The sequence below is a fragment of the Panthera leo genome, chromosome D2 (assembly GCF_018350215.1).
Source record: "Panthera leo isolate Ple1 chromosome D2, P.leo_Ple1_pat1.1, whole genome shotgun sequence".
Taxonomy (NCBI): Eukaryota; Metazoa; Chordata; class Mammalia; order Carnivora; family Felidae; genus Panthera; species Panthera leo.
The window spans coordinates 67,759,408-67,783,713 of NC_056689.1; the positions used below are offsets into that span (position 1 = coordinate 67,759,408).

At 35.0% G+C, this 24,306-nt stretch overlaps 1 protein-coding gene across 5 annotated transcripts in view; it reads left to right on the forward strand.

The window, feature by feature from the left end:
- Positions 1–24,306, forward strand: part of SHOC2 (SHOC2 leucine rich repeat scaffold protein) — a 107,631-nt gene that overhangs the window by 39,079 nt on the left and 44,246 nt on the right. For all 5 annotated transcript variants that reach the window (XM_042908956.1, XM_042908952.1, XM_042908955.1 and 2 more), the window contains one exon: positions 9,479–10,423. In XM_042908956.1, the coding sequence (XP_042764890.1) occupies positions 9,721–10,423 (703 nt within the window). In that variant the 5' untranslated portion in view covers positions 9,479–9,720. The remainder of the gene's footprint in view (positions 1–9,478; positions 10,424–24,306) is intronic.

Sequence of the window (24,306 nt, forward strand, 5' to 3'; positions counted from 1 at the left end):
AAAACTGCTTATGGTTCCCAGTCTGGATAATTTTCTCATGCCATTTCAAACTGCGCACACAATATCTGCCCATCCCCACAGAATGAATTTGTGAACCCCTCTTCAACTTTGAGGACTCAACTGTAGCCTCATCACAGTACTCCCCCCCCCCCCCCCCTTCATCTTTGTGCTCTCATATTATCTTTCCTAAAGTTTTATAACTTGCTTGTTTCCCTCTCTTTGTGAGATCACTGAAGACAAAAATACTGGTTTTTGTTTGATTGGGTTTTTTTAGCCCCAGATAGAGTATAGTACCTGACTCATAGGTGCTTGGTGACTGAGTGGGGGTTGTTAGTTAGGATGATGGGGTTGTACTAGATGATCTCACAGGTTTTTCTAGTTTTGGTATTGATGGTATAAATATGACTGATAATTCCTTTCCCAAGAAAGTGTGTGCATTGTTTACCTTTAAATTTTTAGATTTATGTACTATGTACCTTTTAACATAAAGACATGAGTATTTTTTATCGTGGTGGCTGTGCAGGTAAACTGTATCGCTGTAACACTGAGATAAATAACATTAGATATAATGGACCATGTGAATAATATTCACATGGCAGGTATTGAAGTGCATTGAGAGAATATAATCATAAGTATACTATGATAGTTTATTTCATAGGTCTCCTTTGACATTGGAAGAGTTTATTCATGTTCATAGAATACCAAACTGTTTTCCAAATTGGGAAAACTTTTGCAATCCCAGTAGCAGAGTTAGGGTTCCAGTTTTTCCATATCCTTGTTAATACTTGCTATAATCAGGATACCATATTGTTTTGATTTTGCTTCCTAGCACTCTAGCCCATCCTTTGTCCCCAGGAACCTTCTCTACCTTATCTGTAAATTTTGTAGTTGTCTAGGGTCAGGGTGTTTGTTACAGATGTCCTGAGTCTAGTCCTGAACTCCCCCTCCCCACCGCCCTGCTTTTGGCAGTGTTTATGGTCTTATAAACTAGCAATATGCTGATAACTCCCAAATTTGTTTTTGTGTCAAACCTCTTAGTTCCAGGATTCCCTTCTTCAGCCTCTCTGTCCATATAGAATATATTACTAAGTTTGTTAATTTTTTTTACTAAACATTTCTTGAATGTACCCACTTTCCATCTGTTGCATAATATTTTAATATAAGATCAAGTCCCACCTCGTTACTGCAGTGGTCTTCTAATTGGTCTCCTGCTTCTACTCTTTGCCTCAAAATCCATTCTGTATATAGTACTGTGAGAGATTAAAAACAGATCATGTTACTCTCTTAAAATCATTGAGTGGTTTAGAAGAAAATCTGTGCTCATTATAGCTACAAAACCCTGCGTAATCTTGTGTTCTTAAGTACAGTCTGATCTCAGATAGTAAAACCTTAGCCTCCATTTAGTTCCTCTGCCTCATAATGTTCTTGCATATCTCAGCCATTACATCTTATTTTCTTTTTATGGAATGCTTTTTTGTTTCTTTTTTCTACTTGACTGTAAGCACTTTGAGGGCAGGGACCATGTCTGTTTTATTTATCACTTAGCATGATGCCTAGCACACAGAGGAGTGCAATAAATACTTTATTAAATGCTTACATGATGTAATTATATTTCTTTTGCTTGAAGTCTTCCTTGGACTGTCAGTTAGAAACTGTTTATGTATGTCTTAGTAGTATTCATCTTCTATACACATGTTATTTATAAAATGCCTGAGTAAATAAAATTTCTGTGCATTGCTTCTTTACCATATTGCCAGAATTGTGCTCCAGAATAGTCTCTAGTTCCCTTCCTCTTGGGTCCAATATAGTTATAACTCATTTACCTTTTATTTTTCCAGGGTAATGTTCACCTTCAATTCTATGATACATGTCAGTTATGTTACTTGTGTTTAAATTTTAATCAGATGAATTACAAAATAATGAAATCGTTTATTTTCAAGGAAAGAAACTACTGGAACTGTCCTTTTAATCTGACCCTCAAATTCTAAGAGTACTGGTGTGACATTTGCACAACACTACTTAGCTGGATATCGATCGGCAGGTTATACCTCAGGCTTATGGTAGCATCCACGATAGCACTGTAGATATTTTTCCTCATTCCATTCCCATTTAATTTTTTTTTTTAACTAAAAGGTCAGTTTTTGTTAGATATGAAAATAACTAAGACTGGAGTTACTGAGTATTTTGATGTGTAATATTCTAGTTATCTTTTAATTTTATCTAGAAGACAAATGTATGCTTAGAATGTTCCTGATTTACCCACCATTATTTTATGAATGATAATTGTATTAACTAAAGTGTATTTAAATGTATTTGTACTTAAAAGAATCTTTTCTTTCCTGGTAATGTTGATGGAATATGTGCCTTCCCAAATTGAATGGTATCTGTAAATGGGTATATTTTTTATCTGATATTGAACAAGATTGAGAAAAATCTTTTCCCAGCCAATTTGAATTATTACTCATTTATTTAAATTTTTTCTTTTTTTTTTTTTTTAGTTTTCAGGGCACCTGGGTGGCTCAGTTGGTTGAGCATCAGTCTCTTGATTTTGGCTCAGGTCATGATCCCAGGGTCATGGGATTGAGTCCCACATTGGGCTCTGTGCTGAGTGTGGAGGCTGCTTAAGATTCTCTCTACCCCACCCCCCACCTCTATCCTGGAAAAAAAAAATTATTTTCATCATCTTTTTTTCAAAAATGAGGTTTTTAAAAGTTCAATTAAAAAAACAAAACCTCTATGCTTTTTTATAATTTATATATGGTAGATTTGTATTGACCACTGTATTTTGTTTACATTTTTCTTTTGAAATAATTTTAGATTGATAGAATTTATAAAAATGTACAGAGTTCCCCTTCTCTGAGAAATGAAGAGAAATAAATACTCTGCATTTATTTTCCACCAATAATGACATACAACTGTAGTACAATTATCAAAATCAGTAAATTGACACTGGTACAATATTATTAAGTAAACTGCAGTCTGAGATTTCACCAGTTTTTCCATGCAGTATTTTTTTTGGAGGGTGGACGTTGATTGTCCAGTGAAATTTTTTTTAAACTTATTTTGAGAGCAAGCGAGCACAAGCAGGGAAGGGGCAGAGAGGGGTGGGGAGAGAATCCCAAGCAGTCTCTGTACTTAAGATCATGACCTGAACCAACATCAAACAAGAGGTGGATACTTAACCCATTGAGCCACCCAGGCACTCTGATAGTCCTATGAAATTTGAAAACTTGTACAAATTCTTATAACTGCTACCATAACAGTCAAAGTACACAACTGTTTCATCACTTCAAAGAGTCTCCCTCTTGGTACCCCTTCATAGTTCTCCTTTCACCCAGCCCTAAGCCAGAGCAACCACTGGATTTGCTCTCCATGGTTACACTTTTGCCATTTAAAAATAGTCCATGAACAGAATCCTACAGAATCACACATGCTAACTTTTGATACTGTTTCACTCAGCATAATGCTCTTGAGATCCATTCCAGTTTTTGTGTGCATGGATAGTTTGATCCTTTTTATTGCTGAACAGTGTTCCATTGTATGGATGTACCACAGTTTATCATTTCACCAGATGAAAAACATTTGGGTTGTTTCCACTTTTGGAGCATTTATAAATAAAGGTGCTATGAACGTTTGTATACAGGTTTTTGTGTGAATGTAAGTTTTCATTTCTCTAGGGTAAATACCTACAGGTGCAGTTGCTGGGTTGTATAATGTATGTTTATGAGAAACTGCCACGTTGTTTTCCAGAGTGGCTGTCAGTTTACATTCTCATCAGCAATAAGTGATAGATCCAGTTTCTCCACATTTTCACCAGCCCTTGGTATCATTCATATTTTTTATTTTTGCTCTTCTAATAGGCATGTAGTTATATTTGCATTTCCCTAATGACTAATGATGTAGAACATTTTTGCATGTGTTTTTTTGGGGAGTGTCTCTATAAGTCTTTCACCCCTTTTCTAATTGGATTGATTGCTTTTTTATTATTTAAAGGAGTTCTTTATGTATGCCAGATATATTTTCTCCCAGACTGTAGCTTGTCTTTTCATTCTCTTCATAGTCCTTTGACTAGAGAGAGAGGACTTTTCTTAGACTTTTTTTTTTTTTTGTAGGTGCCTATTGGTGTTTTTGAATTTTGGCTTTTCTACTGCCAGGATATGTAGGAAACAAAAACAAAAACAAAAAAACGTAGAATGTATTACCAGGTTATCCTTCATCCAGGGTCCCTAGCCACTGTACCTTCATTTTTGTACCTTTCAGAATCTTCTGCTAGTTGCTTTATGTATTTTATCCAGAGTTTTACATTATAATTCAAGGGAGGAATGGAGTCAGAGGGGTTTATTTCATCTTGTTTGGAACCAGAAGTCCTATTCATTGTAATTCAATATGCAATATTGTAAAACTTTCACATCCACATTTATGGTAAGACAGACTAAGGAATATATTTAGTATATGTGGCCTTATTGATGTGTTTTTTAAAAATATTTATTACATTTGATGATTATCATTATAGTCTTATACCAAGAATAGATCTTACTAGGCTGGTGCTTTCTCACTTCTGTCTCCCCTCCAGTCCTCCTTCCCCTAGATTTTAGGAAATTGTAGCTATTTTAGAAATTGCTAAAAGTAATGTGAATATAAGAACAAGGAAGAGTGTTTTTGTTTGTTTTTTACTTCTTGCATTCAGTTTGCGTTCCTGAAAGGAATGATTTAAAATCAGAAATTGTGGGGGCACTTGGGTGGTTCAGTCGGTTAAGCACCTGACTTCTGCTCAGGTCATGATCTCACGGTTCCTGAGTTTGAGCCCCTGTGCCATGCTCTGTGCTGACAGCTCAGAGCCTGGAGGCTGTTTCAGATTCTGTGTTTCCCTTTCCCTCTGCCCCACCCCCACTTAGGCTCTGTCTCTCAAAAATGAATAAATGTTAAAATTTTTTCTTTTTTTTTTAATCAGAAAGTATGACTTGGAAAACTATCGCCTGAGGGCCAAATTCAGTATGAAGCCTCCTTTGGTAAACTTTTATTGAAATGTAGCCATACCTAGTCATTTACATACTGTCTACAGGTGTTTTCGTGCTATAGGTGTTTCATGATGGAATTGAGTATCTGTAACAGAACATCTGGCCCACAAAACCTAAAAAAATTAATATGTGGCCCATTACAGGAAAAATTTGCTGATCCCTGACTTAGAAGGTATTGGAGGCCTAAAGCATTGTAATCAGCATCCTCCTACAATGATGATCTGGACAGTTATCTTTGAAATACACCATGGTATAGTGGAAAGAACATACATGGGCTTAGAGTCAGGCAGACCTGGTTTTGAATTTTTCCTTACTTACCAGGTATCTGACTTCAGTGCCTCAATTTTCTTGTCTATAAATTGGAAATAGAGGAACTCTTCTACTCAGGGATTTGAAGTTAAGAATTTTCATAATTTGAGGGTGCCTGGGTGGTTCAGTTGGTTAAACGTCCGACTTCAGCTTGGGTCATAATCTCATGGTTCGTGGGTTCGAGTCCTACATGGGGCTCTGTGCTGACAGCTCAGAGCCTGGAGCCTGGTTCGGATTCTGTGTCTCCCTCTGTCTCTGCCCTTCCTCCACCCATGCTCTGTCTCTTTCTCTCGCTCTCTACAAAATAAATAAACATTAAAAAAATTAACCATTAAAAAAATAATTTTCATTATTTGGAACATAGCTATATACCAGAGAAAAATTGCATCAACTTAGACCTTTACTAACAGATGGCATTGGTAGTTTCTAATTTGGTGTCATTTTTGAACTAATGATAAAATGGACTCAAGGAATCTACCTTGGTTATAAGTAGAGACACTTTAAATATCTTCCTTGATGTGGTTGTGAGAATTTGAAGTAAGATAAAAAATTCATGTCAGGTGCTCTGTACGTGGAATTATGGGATGGGGAATGAAGGCATCTTTGGGAGTGGTAAAGATCCCACTATAAAAACACCATTGCTAGCGTCAGCTTAGTAATTGGTGCAATTTTATGTTTTTTTCACTAGATTTTAAACATTTTTAGAACGGGTACTGTCACTTTCTGTTACATAAGTGGGTGCAAGAGTCAAATTCTGTGCAAATGTAGTTGTCTCCCACTATGTTATAAAGTGATTTTAAAAAACCTATTGAATAGTTAATTTCCAAGAACCATGAAAGAGTACTCACAATACTTTTTGCTTGTCAAAAAAATATTTAGCAGTGTCACCTGAGTGAGGTCTGGATTAGACTCATAACAACTTTGGGCTGTCAAGTCATTTGTTCTCTTAGACGACCTATATTTTTACTGGATGAAAATTTTTTAGTTAATAGTCAAGCCTGGTTAGTTAATTCCTTTCAGTATGGTGAAATGTCAAAGTCCAAATTCTATTCTCTGTAACTAGTTATATTTTTATGAACTGTGACTTAACTATTGTATGTACCAGTAAATCTCATTAGGTATAAGAATTATAGGATGAGCATGTGGGTCAGTTCAAATCCATCACTATTGCAGGAAAACTATTAAACAGCTCAAGTATCTCTAGTATTAATGTCAAATACAGTGGTGGTATTTATATATTTTGGGAAGTCTCTTTTCAGACTTAAGTAGAAACTTTAAATTATTAGTAACTTGTTTTGTCATTATACAGTTTTCTTTCCTGACCTCCCCCCATCCTCAATTTTCATTTTTAGTTTATTTTTTATGGGACCATTTTTAACATTTATAGCAGTATCATGTATGCGCCATACAAATATTTATGTAGTTGTTTGTTTTTTTAATTTTTTAAAGTAACCTCTATACCTGTAGTGGGGCTTGAACTCACAACCCCAAGATCAAGAGTCAGATGCTCTACTGACTGAGCCAGCAGGCACCCTCTCAGTTTTCATTTTTAAAATAATATTTAAGGAATACAGTATTTAATATACCAGTGGTCTGATGTTTGGTGTTTAGATTTGGTTATATCAAGTATTTCCAAAGTGGATAAGCATTTGCTGAGACCTTTCTTTTTAAAACATGTTTCCGAGATTCTTCTTCTTAAAGATTCCAATTAAGTGGTTTAGGATAGAACCTGGGAATTTTATTTTATTATTTTTTTTTAATGTTTGTTTGTACCTGGGAATTTTATTTTATTTTTTTAATGTTTGTTTGTTTATTTATTTATTTTCAGAGAGAGAGAGAGGGAGGGAGAGAGAGAGAGAATCTCACCAGGCTCTGTGTTGACAGTGCAAAACCCAGGGCAGGGCACAAACCCATGAACTGTGAGATCATGACCTGAGCCAAAACCAAGAATCAGATGCTCAACCAACTGAGCCACCCAGGCACCCTGGGAATTTTTTTTTTTTTTTTAACCAATATCCCAGGTTTATTTTATTTTTTTTTTTTGTTATTAGGGAAGTTTGGGAAACATCAGAATAGAAGAACAAGGATTCCATCTTAAAAAATGCCAAGTGTGTGTTTAAAAAAGTGTCACTTTTAACTCACAAAAATGCTTTTAAATCTGATTATTAAGCAGAAACTTTACTTTTTGAGAGGCTAGATTTGTTCTTTAATATGTAACATCTTTTAATACCATCTGCAACTCGCTTTAAATTCAGTACATACGTACCTTGCTAAATAGAAATTTGATTTCCAGAAACTTGGCATAATACGTTTCTTATACACAAATCAATAAGCAGTGTCTGTATTCCGTCATCTGTGTATACTTCCATTATTCTTTGTTGTATCATTTTAATAAATGTGCTTTCATTTTGGCTCATCAGCATTGTTTCTCAATCCGTACCTCTAAGGTTTTTTTTAGTCGAGTCTCCATTGTAGCTCAAAATATTTTCTCGTTTTGAAAGGATGGTGAGTGGGGGGGAGATAATAGCTTTTCTGGTGTGCTAGCAACTAATAGCATGTTTATATAATTGTAGAATCTTATAAGCTGATAAATTCAAACTCTCTAGTCTGGGAATTTACAGATCATCAGTCTTCTACCCAGTTCTGGTTATTACTGCACCTCTTACCCTTTGCTTCAGCAAAGTTCTACCTTTTCGCTTTCCTATGGCAGACTAAGGTCATTCAGTATTCTTGGCCTAAATTACCTTTTCATTATATGTACCTGGACTGATTTGCTGAATGTTTTGGCTGTCTAATTAAACTGTAACCTTGTGTGGCATAGGGCTCACATCTTTTATATAGAAATTCTTAGCACGATCCTGTGCACATAGACTATTAAATACTATTGGTGTTTTCATAAAATTTTATTAACTTTTTTAACCTCTTAAGCTAATTGGATATTAGTCATTTTGTCTGTAATCTTTAAGCCCTACTACCACATAAAGATCCAGTTACTTATAAAATTAACAAGAGCCATGAAATACAAATTGTATTTGTTTTTTTAATGTTTATTTATTTATTTTGAGAGAGAGAGAGCACGAGCAAGAGAGGCGGAGAGAGAATCTCAAGCAGGCTCCACAATGTCAATGCAGAGCCAGCACGGGGCTCAGTCTCACAAACAGTGAGATCATGACCTGAGACAAAATCAAGATGCTTAACCATCTGAGCCACCCAGGCACCCCCAAATTATATTTTAAATTTGAAAATGCTTAGAGGGAGGACTGCCTCCTTCACAAAGATTTTACTCCTGTGTTTAGCCTTTGTAGCTCGTTTTGGTCATTTTACCAGTGAACTTTTTCGATTTTTAAGAACCCTTAAGAGTCCTTGTCACTATTCACATGTTTTAGTATATAGATATCATTGGAGATTGCTCTCTCTTACTGTTTCTCAAAGGTGGTCCCTGCATCTACCTGCATTAGAATCACCTGGAATGGTTATTGAACTACACATTCTTCATGCCCTTTTACCTGAACTGTTTGCTGTGCTCCATACATATTTTACTTAGCTCATTTTGTTCTCTTGTGAAACTGTTCCCAATTCTATCATCGTGGCCTTTGAAATCCTTCCTGTTACCTAACGCTGTCTGGCAGTTAATTGCAGATAGAACAATTTTAGTATAGTGATTAGGAACACAGGCTATAGATATATACATTGGAATCTCAGCTCTGTTGCTTTTCCAAGATCACAGAACTAGTTACTTAAACATATTTCTGTGCCTTTGTGTCCTATTTATAAAATAGGGACAACAGTTGATCTCATAGGGCTGTTATATGTATTAATATTTGTAAATTTCTGAACAGTAGTGCTTGTACATAGAAAGCACTCAAACATTATTATGATTTCCCCCAATTTTCAGTTCTTACAAACTTACAGTAACTTGTACGCTTATCTTACCTCTTCCTGTTAGATTATAAAGTCCTTGAAGATAGAACCTGCCTTATTAATTTTTATAGCTTTTCAGTGGATTTTGCATAACAAAATGTTCAATAGAAAATTACTGCATCAAATCATAAAATGGCCAGATTTTCAGTAAGATTGTTTTTCAGAGCCCATTTACTTAATATAAATTATAATCTAAAGTAATTTAATATTCTTTCTGTATTATATTTCAGGAATTCTAATGAATCGTTGACCAGCAGCATTTTACCAGTTGGAATGAGTTATCAGAAATGGGCATAGTGCTTTTAGATCTAACATGTAACAGATGGCTGTTACTCCATGGTGATTACTTCTTCAAGCCAACACCTTTTTTGATTGTGTAGGATCTTTGTCTCTTCATCTTTGAATTCCAATGACTGTTGTTGGCAAATAAAACAAAGGAGTTCATGTAGTTTTTGCCGAAGCTTGAGTCACCATGAGTAGTAGTTTAGGAAAAGAAAAAGACTCTAAAGAGAAAGATCCCAAAGTGCCATCAGCCAAGGAAAGAGAAAAGGAGGCAAAAGCCTCTGGAGGTTTTGGGAAAGAGAGCAAAGAAAAAGAACCTAAGACCAAAGGGAAAGATGCCAAAGATGGAAAGAAGGACTCCAGTGCTGCCCAACCAGGGGTGGCTTTTTCAGTTGACAATACGATCAAACGGCCAAATCCAGCACCTGGGACTAGAAAAAAATCTAGCAATGCAGAGGTGATTAAAGAGCTCAACAAATGCCGGGAAGAGAATTCAATGCGTTTGGACTTATCCAAGAGGTCTATACACATATTGCCATCATCAATCAAAGAGTTGACTCAATTAACAGAACTTTATTTATATAGCAACAAATTGCAGTCCCTCCCGGCAGAGGTGGGTTGTCTAGTAAATCTCATGACACTGGCTCTAAATGAAAACTCACTTACCAGTTTGCCTGACTCTCTTGATAACTTGAAGAAGCTGCGGATGCTTGATTTACGGCATAATAAACTGAGAGAAATTCCTTCAGTGGTATATAGGCTAGATTCTCTCACCACTCTTTACCTTCGCTTTAATCGTATAACTACTGTGGAAAAGGACATCAAAAATCTGTCAAAACTCAGCATGCTTAGCATTCGAGAGAACAAAATCAAACAACTACCTGCTGAAATTGGTAAGAGACCTTGGGTTACTATTATTTGTAGTATTTGTTATGCCAGATAATTTTGTCAAGTGCTTTTCCATATCAGAAAATACCTGATACTTGCCTAAAAACAGCTGATTTCTAAATGTCTTCTTTATGTTTTACTTTAATTATTCAGTTTTAGCAATATTATATGGTTTGAGATTATTTTATAAACTTAGAGTATAAATGTAGTTGGGCCTTTTTCATATGAACCTATCCTCTCATTTTCATTTGGAGAAAGTGAATACGTAGCAGTAAAAAAATATTTCCTGAATTTTTAACTTGTTACCATCTATTTTTAAAATATTTAAAAAGTACAGTAGATTCATTAAGGGTTACATTTTCCAGTTCTTTCATTTGCCCTTCTTTATCTGAAAAATGTTTGTTTACTTTTACCTGACTTTTCTACCTAATTTGCTACAAAAGATTGGCATATCAGAGCCTTGTAAAAAAGCAAAAGAGTGGTAGTAGTATAAAAAATAGGAAATATGTATGTGTAAACAAGTCAGTAAAAGTAGTTATTTTCATTTTTAAGTTATGGAGTATAGTAAACCTTGACTTACCAATTTTGAGAAATTGATAAAGATATCTGGGCTTGATTTATAACATTTTTAAAAATTACATAAAAGTTGATTATGGAACTTTTTAAGGGAAGGTTTCTTTGTTACGAAAGGCACATTTATTCCGAATAAAATAGGTGAATTGAATATATTGTTGCTTGAGCATTGCTCTTATAGTGGGTAACAAAGGAAACTTTAGACACTGCAGCTTTGTAGAGATATAATATTCTGTAGGTGTGTTTAAAAATTTATTTAACTTTGAAAAAGGTATAAATTTTAGGTATTGTGCTCTTCTACATTTAACTCTAACCAGAAACTTAAAATCTTAATTTAATTGGTTTAATTAAATGCATTTAGAAAGTCCATGACAGATTTTCTCAAGCAATGAACTGTACTTTCAAAATATGACTCACTTATGAGATATTAAAATATTCTCCAGAATTTGAATGGCAATATTCATTTTCATGTCTTCAGATAGGAATTGGTTGTTGATTGACTTTTGATTTCATACCAGATTTAGTCACAATTTCACCATAGTATATATGTTTCATTCTTAAATAGAATTAGAGACTGTTAGCAAAAGAAATGCTAAATTTTTATATAGAAATATAAAATGTTATTTCTTGTTTGTGTTCTTACTGTGTTGTGTATGTATTACACTCTATATGAAAATGTTGGCTTTAATTCACATGAGAGTCTTACTAAGGATTTTTTTCCATAGAGATGTTATCAACTTACCTGGGAATTAAAAATGTACATTTCTTAAGAAATTACAGGATTTTAAATTTACTTCAGTTTGTTCTTAGCATATAGGTATAGCATTTTTACTAAAGTGAATGTATTTTTAAAAATTGGCAAATTTTATTTGGTTGTTATTTGTGTCTGCCTCATCTTTTGACCTTTAGGCCTAAGTTTGTAATTTTAAAAATAACCATGGAATTTGTTTAAGGAGCACCCTCCCACCATTAGTGGTGTTATTGAAGTTTGTGTTCTTGTAATGTTTGTATTTCTGTAAAAATAGTAATTTCATAAATGTTATTTTATTCCAGGCAGGGCATCAGATAGACAATAAACTGCTTTTAAAGATAAAAGTTAATATTTCTTTTTAAAAATTAAAAACAATTCTTTAATGTTTGTTTATTTCGGGGAGAGGGGCAGAGAGGAGAGAGACAATCCTAAGCAGGCTCTGTGCTGCCAGTGTAGAGCCTGGCATGGGCCTAAATCCATGACCTGAGCTGAAACCAAGAGTTGACTGCTTAACTGACTGAGCCACCCAGGTGCTCCAAAAGTTAATATTTCTTATTTATTTATTTAGAGAAAAAGTGCGAGTGGGTGAGGGGCAGAGGGAGAGAGAGAGAGAATCCCAAGCAGGCTCCCAAGGTTTTATTGCAGAGCCTGATGTGAGGCCTGATTTTACAAACTGAGATCATGACCTGAGCTGAAATGAAGAGTCTGACATGAACCGACTGAGCCACCCAGCCTCCCCGAAAAGTTATTATTTCTTGAAAAGAGTTAAGATTTATAAGGTTTAACTTAGATGCATGGATTTGGGGCAGATATTGGAGAAGTTCTATAAAGAACAGGAAAATAAAAGTCCAGTAAAAATAACAATCATAATAAAATATTGTTTGAGCACAATATGTCCTATAGTATACTTTGTATATATTATTAAGTTTTTATAGTAACCCAGTGAAATAGGCATTTCTTCCTGCATTGTACTGAAGTAGGACCTGAAAATGTAGAGAGATTAGATAATTTACTGAAAGTCATGTAGCTAGGAAGTTGACAGTCAGGTTTTGAACTGGTCTTATTGTACTGCTCCTCTAGTCTAGAAAAGTGCATCCCACTTCATAGTTGATGACTTAGTGGTCTGGCTGGTTCAGGGGATCTGTACTTTCAAAGAATATGCTAGGTTATTCTATGTATAGCTGCAGTTATTAGATTTTTTTTTCCCTTGGAGGGAGGAGGATGTTAGCAGCTTACTGGAGTTATAATTCACATACTGTACAATTCACACATTTAAAGTGTACAGTTTAGTGGGTTTCAGTATATTCATAGAGATGTGCAACCATCACGGTTTTAGAACATTTTTATTACTCTAAAAAGAAACTCTGTGCACTTTAGCAGTTACCCCTCTTCTGTTTTCTTGAAACCCCTTAGCCCTAGGTAGACTAATTTATTTTGTTTCTATAGATTTGCCTGTTCTGGTTATTTCAGATAAATGGAGTTATACAATATGTGGTCTTTGGTAACTGACCCCTTTTACTTAGCATGTTTTCAGAATTCATCCAGGTTGTAGCATGTATCAGTACTTCTTTCCTTCTGATTGCTGAATAATGCTCCATTGTATTAATATACCACATTTCATTTACCCATTCATCAGTTGAACATTTGGGTTGTTTCCATTTTCTGACTGTTACAAATAAAATTACTGTGAACACTTGTGTCCGAGTTTTTGTGTGGACATTTGTTTTCAATTTTCTTGAGTTATATACCTGGCTGTGGAATTACTGAATCATATGGTAACTCTATGTTTAACCTTATGAGGAACTTCTGGACTGTTTACCTCAGTGGCTGCACCTTTTTACTTTCCCACCACAGTGTATGAGGGTTCCAGTTTCTCTGTATCCTCCACACCTTTGCTATCATCTTTTTATTATAGCCATTCCATGAGTATGAAGTGGTACGTTTGTGGTTTTGATTTGCAGAGTTTCGATGACTATGAATTTGTTTTTAGTTTTTGAAAGCTATCTTTTATTATAAAGAAAAAGACAAGTATTTTTTGTGATGCAGATCTTTACTGCTTTTTTAATTACAAAAAATAAAATCCTGAACCCCTTTGAAATTGTTTACAAATTAAGACCTATGCAGAAAGAACAAGTAAAATGGAAATTTGACATTTTTTAAAGTGTTATATACCTTTTATGTAGTTTGACTTACTGCTGAAACCCCTAACGAGAATTTACAATTCGAAATACATGGTCATTATCGTTTTATTAAATTTCTCTTTCTATGTATTAGATTTGCATTATTATAGATACTAGGTTCATATTATGCATATTGTATGCTTATTCTTTTCTTATATGAGTATACTATCAGTCTTGCCATCTAGCTTGTGTTCAGCAATATATTTGAGAAATATGAGAAATTAGAAGTTTTGAAATATACCCTACTGTTTAGTTTAAATAATATATTTGAAATTTGGTCATGATGATACAAGCTGCTCTGCTTTATAGAGTATTCTTTAAGCATTAATGGCATCTTTATTAATGCCATGTGATTTCATACCAGTGATATATATTCACACGGGTGAACACTGGCAGAAAACAGTAAAAGGATACCAAACAGACAGTAAATGTAACCATGTGAAGAGCCAGAGATAATACATCAGAGTAGCCTAGAAAACTTCATTTGGTAATTTTCATTTACCTTTCTTTTTGTGTGATAAGGCATGGATGGACACAAAGTAAATGTCTTCTTGTGTTAAGTAGATAGGTGGAACACTTAGTCGTTCTTTTACTGATTAAAAAGTCATTGCTTTTTACTTTAGTGTTCCATCCTTCCTGCCCTAACCTTCTTTTACCATTTATAATCTTAAAAGAGACTCATCACTGTATACCAAGACAGTTAAATTGTTTTGAGAGGGAAAACAGGAAATAATCACTCCCTCTTCCCATAATTCCTACTGGTTCCCTTGAGTTTCATTCTGGAGGTATGTTTTTGTTTTTATAGTTTATTTATTTATTTTGAGAGAGACACAGCGCCTGCGAGGGAGGGGCAGAGAGGGAGAGAGAGAATCCCAAGCAGGCTCTGCACTGCCAACGCAGAGCCTGATGTGGGGCTCAAACTCATGAAATTGTGAGATCAAGACCTGAGCTGAAACCAAGAGTCAGACGTTTAAAACCCACTGAGCCACCCAGGCTCCCCTGGAGATGTGCGTTTGTAAATTTTTCTTTTTTTTTCTTTTTGGCCTGGATGGATTCCACTTAGGGCCATCAAATAGTCAATTTGAATAATTAGTTTAGGGATTTCTGGAAAATGAAGTTTTAAAGGATTTTATTCTTCTAGGAAAGAAACGGTTGCTCTTTGAAGCCAGGAAAAACTCCATCTTTGTCTTTCATGAATATTCCTACAGTTTGCCTCTGTTGAAGTATGGGCTAGTAGTTTTAGGATTTCTTTAAACTTTCCCCCTTATTCTTGTTAGAAGGAATATTTTTTAAAAAAATTATTCTTCCTACATCATATGTTCAATAAAATGCTACATCATTTCTGTATAATATACAATTCACATGAATTTGTCAAAATAACCTGTTTTGCTTATGAGAACGATATGTTAAAATGTATATGCTTTTTGGGAACTCAAATCATTTTTGCTCATTTGAAAGAAACCACTCACAACATTCAGATATACAGAATCAGCAACATTTTTTTTACTCATTTGATGCAGTCACAGTTATTGAAAAAATTCCTACCATACTGAAGTACTGCTGTGTTACCTTCTGTAAGTCAAGCTACATATATATATATATTTTTATATATAAAATCAATTTGTTTTAAGTTGAAGGATTAGAGATTTGAATTCCTTATGTTTTCTGTGATTTTTTTGTAGGTAATAAATGGTAAGTTTTCAGTAAATGAGGCTTGAAGTGAATTTAGTGAAGCCCAATACTATTATTACTCACAAAAAAAAATATTTTTTTTCATTTTATTTATTTGAGAGAGAGGGAGCATGAGCCATGGGGGGGGGGGGGGGGGGCGGGGGAGCCCAACATGGGGCTCGATCTAACGACCTAAGCTGAAATCAAGAGTCACATGCTCAAGTGACCCATTTTTCAATATTAAATTGTAACCTTTAGTCCCTAAAATTCTTGAAATTCTCCCAGGACTGCCAGGGATGATAAAATTGCTTTCATGGTGTGGGTAATGATATTTAATCGATCCCATTTGAGTGTTTTGCACAAGTGCTAATTAGTAACTTAGTTTGGCAGGAAAAAGAAATCAGGAAAGGGAATTCATAGTTGTTAATAAGTAACTCCTTTTGGCTAGGAATCAGCAAGAAACCCAGAGACTTGGAAATGAACTATTAACTAACTTAGTTTATTGTTACCAGATTGTCAGATGTTTCACAGAACAATAGAAACCTGTACAAGTTGTTACTGCTAAAGGAGGCGGTAAGGGAACTGAGAGAATATCACTTGAGCCATCTTAGAAGGGGTTGATAGGATCAGAGAGAGGATAAAGTTGACTTTCCACCCTACTGAGGTGTAGGGAAGAGGGCAGTCATTGTATTCTAATGACAGCATGCTACTCATCCAAAGGAATATAGTCACTGTTGTCCATGTTGCCTAGTTGCAGATGCCCCTGCTTAGAAGAGCTTCTGAATTTGTCTTTGAAATGAAAGGGAGAATTAAGCATATAATACAAATTTAAGTAATACAGTAGTATAAATTCTGATGTAAGTTCTAAATCTGCTCAAGCTTGTGTGATAGATATTTCCAGCTCTTGTTAATTATGTGATTTTACAAATTATTTTAGTAAGATTAATGTGATTTTTCATAGAGTTAATCTCTGAATATTTTGGAAATATCCCTATAAGTTCAGGAATAAGTTATTTTTAAAATATCAGCATCTTTAATGTCACTTGAAAGGGAAGGTCATATGGCTTCATTGGGCAGGTCACAACTTGTGAAATCTAATTATTTACCAGTATTTGAGTGCCTACTATGTACATTTTAATAGGGCCTTTTTTCTATGTTGGTAGATTTAATTTATTTTTTAAATTACCTATACTAAAATTTTGTTAAAGAATTTGTATCTATATTCATCATAGAGTAGAATAGAATGGAATAGAATGCATCATCTGTAATTGTCTCTCTTTAATAATGGTTTGCTGTCAGAGTAATGCTGGCTTCATTTCACAGAATGAGTTGAAAAGTATTTCTCTTTTATGTTCTTGAAGAGTTTGTGTATAATTAGTATTTCCTCAAATGTTTAGAAGAATTTATCAGATATGCAATCTGAAGCTGATGTTTTCTTTATAGGAAGGTTTTTAATTCCTGATCTATTTTAGTTAATAGATACAGAATTATTTGAGTTTTCTGCTTAGTTGAATTTTGGTAGTTTGAATTTGTCAAAGCATTTATCTAATTTGTTGAATTTTAGGCATGAAGTTCTAATAGTTCTATATTTTATTAATGTCAGCAGTATGATTTGTAATCATGTCTTTATTTCATTCCTAATATTGGTAATTTGGTCTTCTTTGCTTGATCAGTCTGGCTAGAGATACATCAGTTCTATTGGTCATTTTTTTTTTTTAACGTTTAGTTTTGAGAGACACAGAGCTTGAGTGGGGGAGGGGCAGACAGAGAGGGAGACACAGAATGCAAAGCAGGCTCCAGGCTCTGAGCTGTCAGCACAGAGCCTGACGGTGGGCTCGAACTCATGAACCGTGAGATCATGACCTGAGCTGAAGTTGGATGCTTAATGGACTGAGCCACCCAGATGCCCCTATTGGTCTTTTCAAAAGATAAATAAGTAAACCTGTTTCAGGTTTTTTCTATTCTCTTTGATTTTTTTTTTCTTTTTTTTTTTTTGTGCTTATTTAGTTTTTTTTTCTTTAGGTTTAATATGCTGTTTGTCTACTTTAAGTTATCAGATTAGATTGATTTTTTTTCATTATATGAACATTTCTTTATAAATCTCCCAAGTACTATTTTAGCAGCAGCATACAAATTTTGATATGTTGTATATTCATTGTTGTTTAGTTTTAAATATTCTTTAAATATCTCTTGTTAATTCTTCTGTAACCCAGGGATTCTTTAGAAGTGAATTGTTCAATTTTCAAGTGTTTGAGAGATGTTTTCCGATATTTTTGTTATTGATTTATAAAATATGGCCTGTCTTAATAAATGTTCTGTATGCAGCTGAAAAGAATATACACTGCAATTTTTTTTTTCAAGCAAGGTCAAGTTAGCTGATAATTCATTTATTTTGTACCCCTATCAATCTTCTGTCTGCTGTTTTTTCAATCTGTTATTGGTTATAGATATACCTAGCATTTTTTTTGATGAGGTTACTTATATCATTAATAAATGTCTGTATTTCTGATAACATTCCTGGTAATATTTCTTTTTATAAATCCTATTTTATCTGCTATTAGTACAGCCACTCCAACTTCCTTGTTAATTGGTACTTGCATTGTATATCTCTTGCCATTCTTTTACCTTTTTGTGGTCTTTACATTTAAAATGGTTTCTTGTAGACAGCATATAGATAGTTCTTGTGGTTTTTAATCCTGACAGTTTTTGTCTTACTGGAAGGGTTTAGACTATTTATATTTAATACAGTTTCAAATATGATTGAATTAAATCAATCTATTTTCTGTTTGTGCCATATGTTATTCTCCACCCCCCCCCCCCCCATTCCATGCCTTCTTTTAGATTGACTTTTTTTTTACTTTTTTACAAATTCCATTTATTTCAACTGTTGGCATATTAGTTATATGCGTCTTTGTTACTTTGCTTTAGTATCTGGTCTGGTATTTACAGTACATATCATAACACAGTCTGCATTCAAATAATAGTATATCACTTCACATATATCCTAAGAACCTTACATAGAACACTTTTATTCCACTTTTTGCAGTTATTGTCATACCTTTATACTTCTTCATATATTATAAATCTCACAATAATACATTGATATTATTTTTACTTTAAACTTTATCATTTTTTTAATGTTTATTATTTTTGAGAGAGAGAGCACAAGTGGGGGAGGAGCAGAGAGAGAGGGAGACATAGAATGCGAAGGAGGCTCCAGGCTCTGAGCTGTCAGCACAGAGCCCAACGTGGGGCCCAAACTCATAAACCATGAGATCATGACCTCAGTCAAAGTTGGACTCGTAACCAACTGAGCCACCCAGGAGTCCATGAACTTTATCTTTTTTAAGCTTTCCAGTCTGAACAAATTTTGGACTTAGAAATTATAAAACCAATACACAGGGTTCTCATATACCCCTTAACCCAGCTTCTTCTCTTGTTAACATTCTACATAACCATTATATAGTGATAAAAACCAAGAAATTTACATTGGTACAATAATACTAAGCAACAAATTTTATTTTGATTTCCCAGTTTTTCCACTTATGTCCTTTTCCTATTCCAGAATCCTACATTACATTTAATAGATATCTGTACTCAACTCCAACTTGTGACAGTTGGAAAGATTGAAAGTCATTCCTTTTCTTTCATGACACTGATGCTTTTCAAGAGTACTGCTCTGGACGTCTGGGTGGCTCATCCATTTAAGCATCTGACTTCAGCTCAGGTCATGATCTTGTGGTTTGTGGATTATAGCCCTGCATCAGGCTCTGTGCTAACAGCTCAGAGCCTGGACCCTGCTTCAGATTCTGTCTCCCTCTCTCTCCCTGCTCCTCCCCCATTCGAGCTCTGTCTCTATCTCTCAAAAATAAACATTTTTTAAAAATTAAAAAAAAAAGACTACTGATCAAGTATAACATACTAGATCACTCTTTTTTTTGTTTGTTTGGATTATGTTTTTGCATGACTAGTTTGAGGTTATGTGTTTTGGCAAGAAAACCACTGAGGTGATTGTGGTACCTTCCCCAGTGAATCATATTAAGAGATAGGATGTTGATATGTCTAATTGCTGGTGGTTTTGACCTTGGTTATGGTGATTTCTGCTGTTCTTCTCCACTTCATTCATTTATTCGCTCATTCATTCATTCATGTATTTATTAGTGTTTGTTTTGAGGGAGGGGAGGGGTAGAGTGAGAGAGGAGAGAATCTCAAGCAGCCAACATGAGGCTTGAACTCACCAACCAGATCATGACCTGAGCTGAAATCAAGAGTTGGACACTTAACCAACTGAGCCATCCAGGTGCCCCCAGGCACCCCTCCACTTTAAAGTTAATTATTTTTTCTTTTTAATTAATAGTTACCCTGAGGAGTGCTGGTGTTAGTCTATGACAGTATCTTGTTTTTCCTTCATCCTTTGCTCCTTAATTTTAGTATTCATTGGTGGATCTTGATCTTCCCTGAAACAATTATATTACTGTATTCTAATGGTGATTTTTAAAAAATTTCCCTCATTTCCTTTGCATTAATTGAAATTCTATAATGAATAGCTGTCCCTTCTCTCCCTCACTTATTTATTTATTCCATTACTTAAATTATATCAGTCTGGATTCATTTATTCTCTTCTGTGGTTCCAGCCCAGTGTTGTTATTTTGTTGCTCAATTTGTTCTAGCTTTGGTTATTGCTGACTCTTTTAGGTTGGTTCCTGTACCTTTTGCCATACTATCATCCTTCTCAGTTATCTTGTAAAGAGATTAAAAGATGCAAAAAAAAAAAAAAAAAAACCCTTTCATGATTACACATGAATTTACCATTTCTAGTACTTTCATTCTTTGTGTAAATCTGAATTTCTTTTTCCCAAGAACTTCCTTTAACATATATTGTAGTACAGTTATGCTCATAATGATTTCTCCAGGCTTTTGTTTGTCCTAAAGCCTTTGTTTTGCTTTTATTTTTGAAAGCTATTTTTCTTGGTATAGAAATCTAGATTGACAGCTTTTCTTTTTTGCTGTATTTTAAACATGTCTCTCATGTCTCTCTGGGTTTGTTTTGTTTTGTTTGTTTTTCTGGCTTGCCTAGTTTCGAGCAAGAGTTTTGCTGTTATTGTTTCTGTGTAGTCTTTTTCTCTATATTTAAAATTTTTCTTCTTTGTCCCTGGCTTCCAGCAGTTTGTTAATAATATGCCTTTGTTTGGTGTTTTTCATGTTTCTTCTGCTTGGAGTTTATGAGCTTCTTGGATCTGTGGGTTTATGGTTTTCATCAAAGGTAGAAAGATACAGGCCATTATGTTTTGAAATTTTCTTGGTTTTGGTCCCCTCTTTGCTTTTCTATTCTGTGGATCTCTAACTATGTGTATATTGAAACTCATTATGTTACCTTTCAGGTTATTGATGTTCTATTCATTTTTTATGTGTGTTTTAGAATGTTCCTGTTGCTATTTTTTTTATTGCTCTATATGGTACCTTTTTTAGTGTCTATTATTAATCCCATACAAAAAAAATTTTAATTTTAGATATTATATTTTTCTTGGCATTTAGTCTTGATATAAGGTCTTTACTTCTATAGTATTTCCCTTTTGGGGTTTTGTTTTCTGACCCCTGTAACTTGGCAGAATTGAAATTCCAAAATCTTATCCCCACTGCAGATGGTAGCTGTCAAAATCTCTGCTTGGCTGTTATAGCTTTCTAGCTATTGTTTTTCCCCTAAGCTCCTTTCAGTCTTTTCTCCCATAGGTGTACTTTTGGAGTCAGTCAGGAATTTGAGGGGTATGAATATGCAGACTTTGGGACTCCACTCTTCAAGGTTTCCTCCTTTCCAGGATATCCAACCTTGAATTCCAGCCACTGTTACAATCCTAGACCTTGTCCTTTGGCTTCTCAGGCAGTAGGACTCTGGCTTTCTACTTGAGATTTATTTTCTGCTGGCAGATTTGTGAGTAACTTCATGGTAAAAGCCTTGCAAATGTGGATATTACCCAATGTAATTTCTTATGTAAGTTATCTACTGTTGCATAAGAAATTACTCTGAAGCATAGCTCTTAAAACAACACTCACTTCGAGTCCCGCGTCAGGCTCTGTGCTGACAGCTCAGTTTCAGATTCTGTGTCTCCCTCTCTCTGACCCTCCCCTGTTCATGCTCTGTCTCTCCCTGTCTCAAAAATAAATTAAAAAAAAAAAAAAAAGTTAAAAAAAATTAAAAAACCAAAACAACACTCACTTACTACTATCTTGCAGTTTCTCTGGTTCAGAATCAGCTTAACTCTCACCCAAGGGTGTAGTCAGGACTGAGGTGTCATCTGAAGGCATGTCTGGAAAAGGGTCCACATCTGAGCTCATGTGGTTATTTTCAGTATTCACTTAGCTAGCAGGTTATTGGACTAAGGGATTTCAGCTTTTCCTGGCTGTTGGCTAGAGACTGCCCTCAGTTCTTAGCCACAAGGATCTCTCCAGCAGGGCAACTTGCTTTATCAAAGGGTGTAAGCTGAGAAGGCAATAGAGTGCTAGCAAGATGAGAGCACAATCTTTTATAACTTAATCAGAGATGTGACATCATTGTTTTCATAGTCTATTCATTAGAAGCAAGTCACTAAGTTCAGCCCACACTCAAGGAAGGGGTAATTATGCAATGTATACAGTTACGCATGAGACAGGGCCATTGGGGCCATCTTAAAACTCTGCCTACCACAGTTCCCATTTTGCAAGAGTTGAATTCCTTCTAGTTTCTGCGTTTAGTCTCTCTTCATGCTTTTATATAGTGTTTTTTTTAAAATAAAATAATTTATCCAGGACTCCACCATTACTGTTATTCTGAAGACCAATATTTGACTCTTTGCAGATACTAACCCCAACTCTCTCTTTGGAAGAAAAATGTTCTATCATGAGAACATTTTCTTCAGATCTGTATATATATTTTTTTCCTAATTAACCAATAGATTGTTACCTAGATGTCTCACTGATAGATTTAGCATGGTCAAAATATAACTCCTCACCACACATCTCTTCCTTTTGGATTCTGTTTCTCTCTTAATTGCATCATTACTTTCTCTGTCAACTCAGGTTCAAGATCTTGGAATCTGAGGATTTTTCTTCCTGTTTTAGTTCTTGTCAAGGTGTGGTCTAATCACCAGACAGATTGCTGGCTAACCAATTTTTTTGTCACAAGTTAATAACAGAAATTGAGAGTAAGCATTTAGAATCTTGTATAACAATTTGACATTGCTAGAACATCCAAGAACTCAATTTTGTAGTTTACAGAATATTAGTTCACAACCCTGGGAAAAAAACAAAAACCCAAACTAGTCATTCACTGCATATGATTTGAGAATCACTGTTCTTATCACATTCCTGTTGTTTTTTCCGTGTCTCTTAGTTGCTTGTATACTGGGCCTATTTATTCCACTGCTATTGATTATTCAGTGTAGTCCTCATATTATTTCATGTAGGCTAACAGCAGTAGCTTCCTGATAGACTGTGCTTCCTAATTCTGCTTGCTCCAGTACATCTTTCAAATCTATGAGAAAATAGACTTTTATTTATTTACTTATTTAGAAAATGTTAGTGGGGGAGGGGCAGAGGGGGGGTGGAGAGAGAGAATCTTAAGCAGACACCACACCCAGTGCAGAGCTGGATATGGGGCTCAGTCTCATGAGTGTGAGATCGTGACCTGAGCTGAAATCAAGAGTTAGTTGCTTAAATGACTGAGCCACCCAGGCACCCTGAGAAAATAGACTTTAGAACAACATCCTGCCTATCATGCTTATTCAAAAACTTTAAATTGTACTTTATTACCTGAGCAAAAAGGTCTATATTCTTTAGTTTTATATTTAAGACTCCAGATCTCTTTTGTTCTGTTCCTGTTTTCCTTATTTCTCCTCACCTGTCCTGTGTTTCTGTTCACATATGCACATGGTTCCTCCTTGCTGTCCGTTACACTCTCATTTCTAACTTTATTTCCTTGCTTTACTTTGGTTTACAACAGTTATCACTTCCGATTACTTTATTTCCTTATTTTCTGATTTTTTTTTTTTTAATATAATTTATTGTCCAGTTGGCTAACATATAGTGTGTAAAGTGTGCTCTTGGTTTTTGGGGTAGATTCCCGTGCTTCATCACTTAGGTACAACACCCAGTGCTCATCCCAACAAGTGCCCTCCTCCCCTCTCCCTCACTCCCCCATCAACCCTCAGTTTGTTCTCTGTATTTAAACATCTCTTATGGTTTACCTCCTTCCCTCTCTGTATCTATTTTTTCCCCTTCCCTCCCCACCATGGTCTTCTGTTAAGTTTCTCAAGATCTGCATATGAGTGAAAACAGGGTTATCTGACCTCTTACTGACTTATTTCACTCAGCATAATACCTTCCAGTTCCATCCATGTTGCTGCAGATGGCATGATTTCATTCTTTCTCATTGCCAGGTAGTATTCCATTGTATGTATAAACCACATCTTCTTTGTTCATGCATCACTTGATGGATGTTTATGCTCTTTCTATAATTTGGCTATTGTTGGAAGCACTGCTATATACATTGGGGTAAATGTGTCCCTATGAATCAGCACTCCTGTATCCCGTGGATAAATTCCTAGTAGTACTATTTGCTGGGTCGTAGTGTAGTTCTATTTTTAATTTTTTGAGGAACCTCCACACTTTTCCAGAGTGGTTGCATCAGTTTGCCTTCTCACCAACAGTGCAAGAGGGTTCCCATTTCTCCACATCCTCA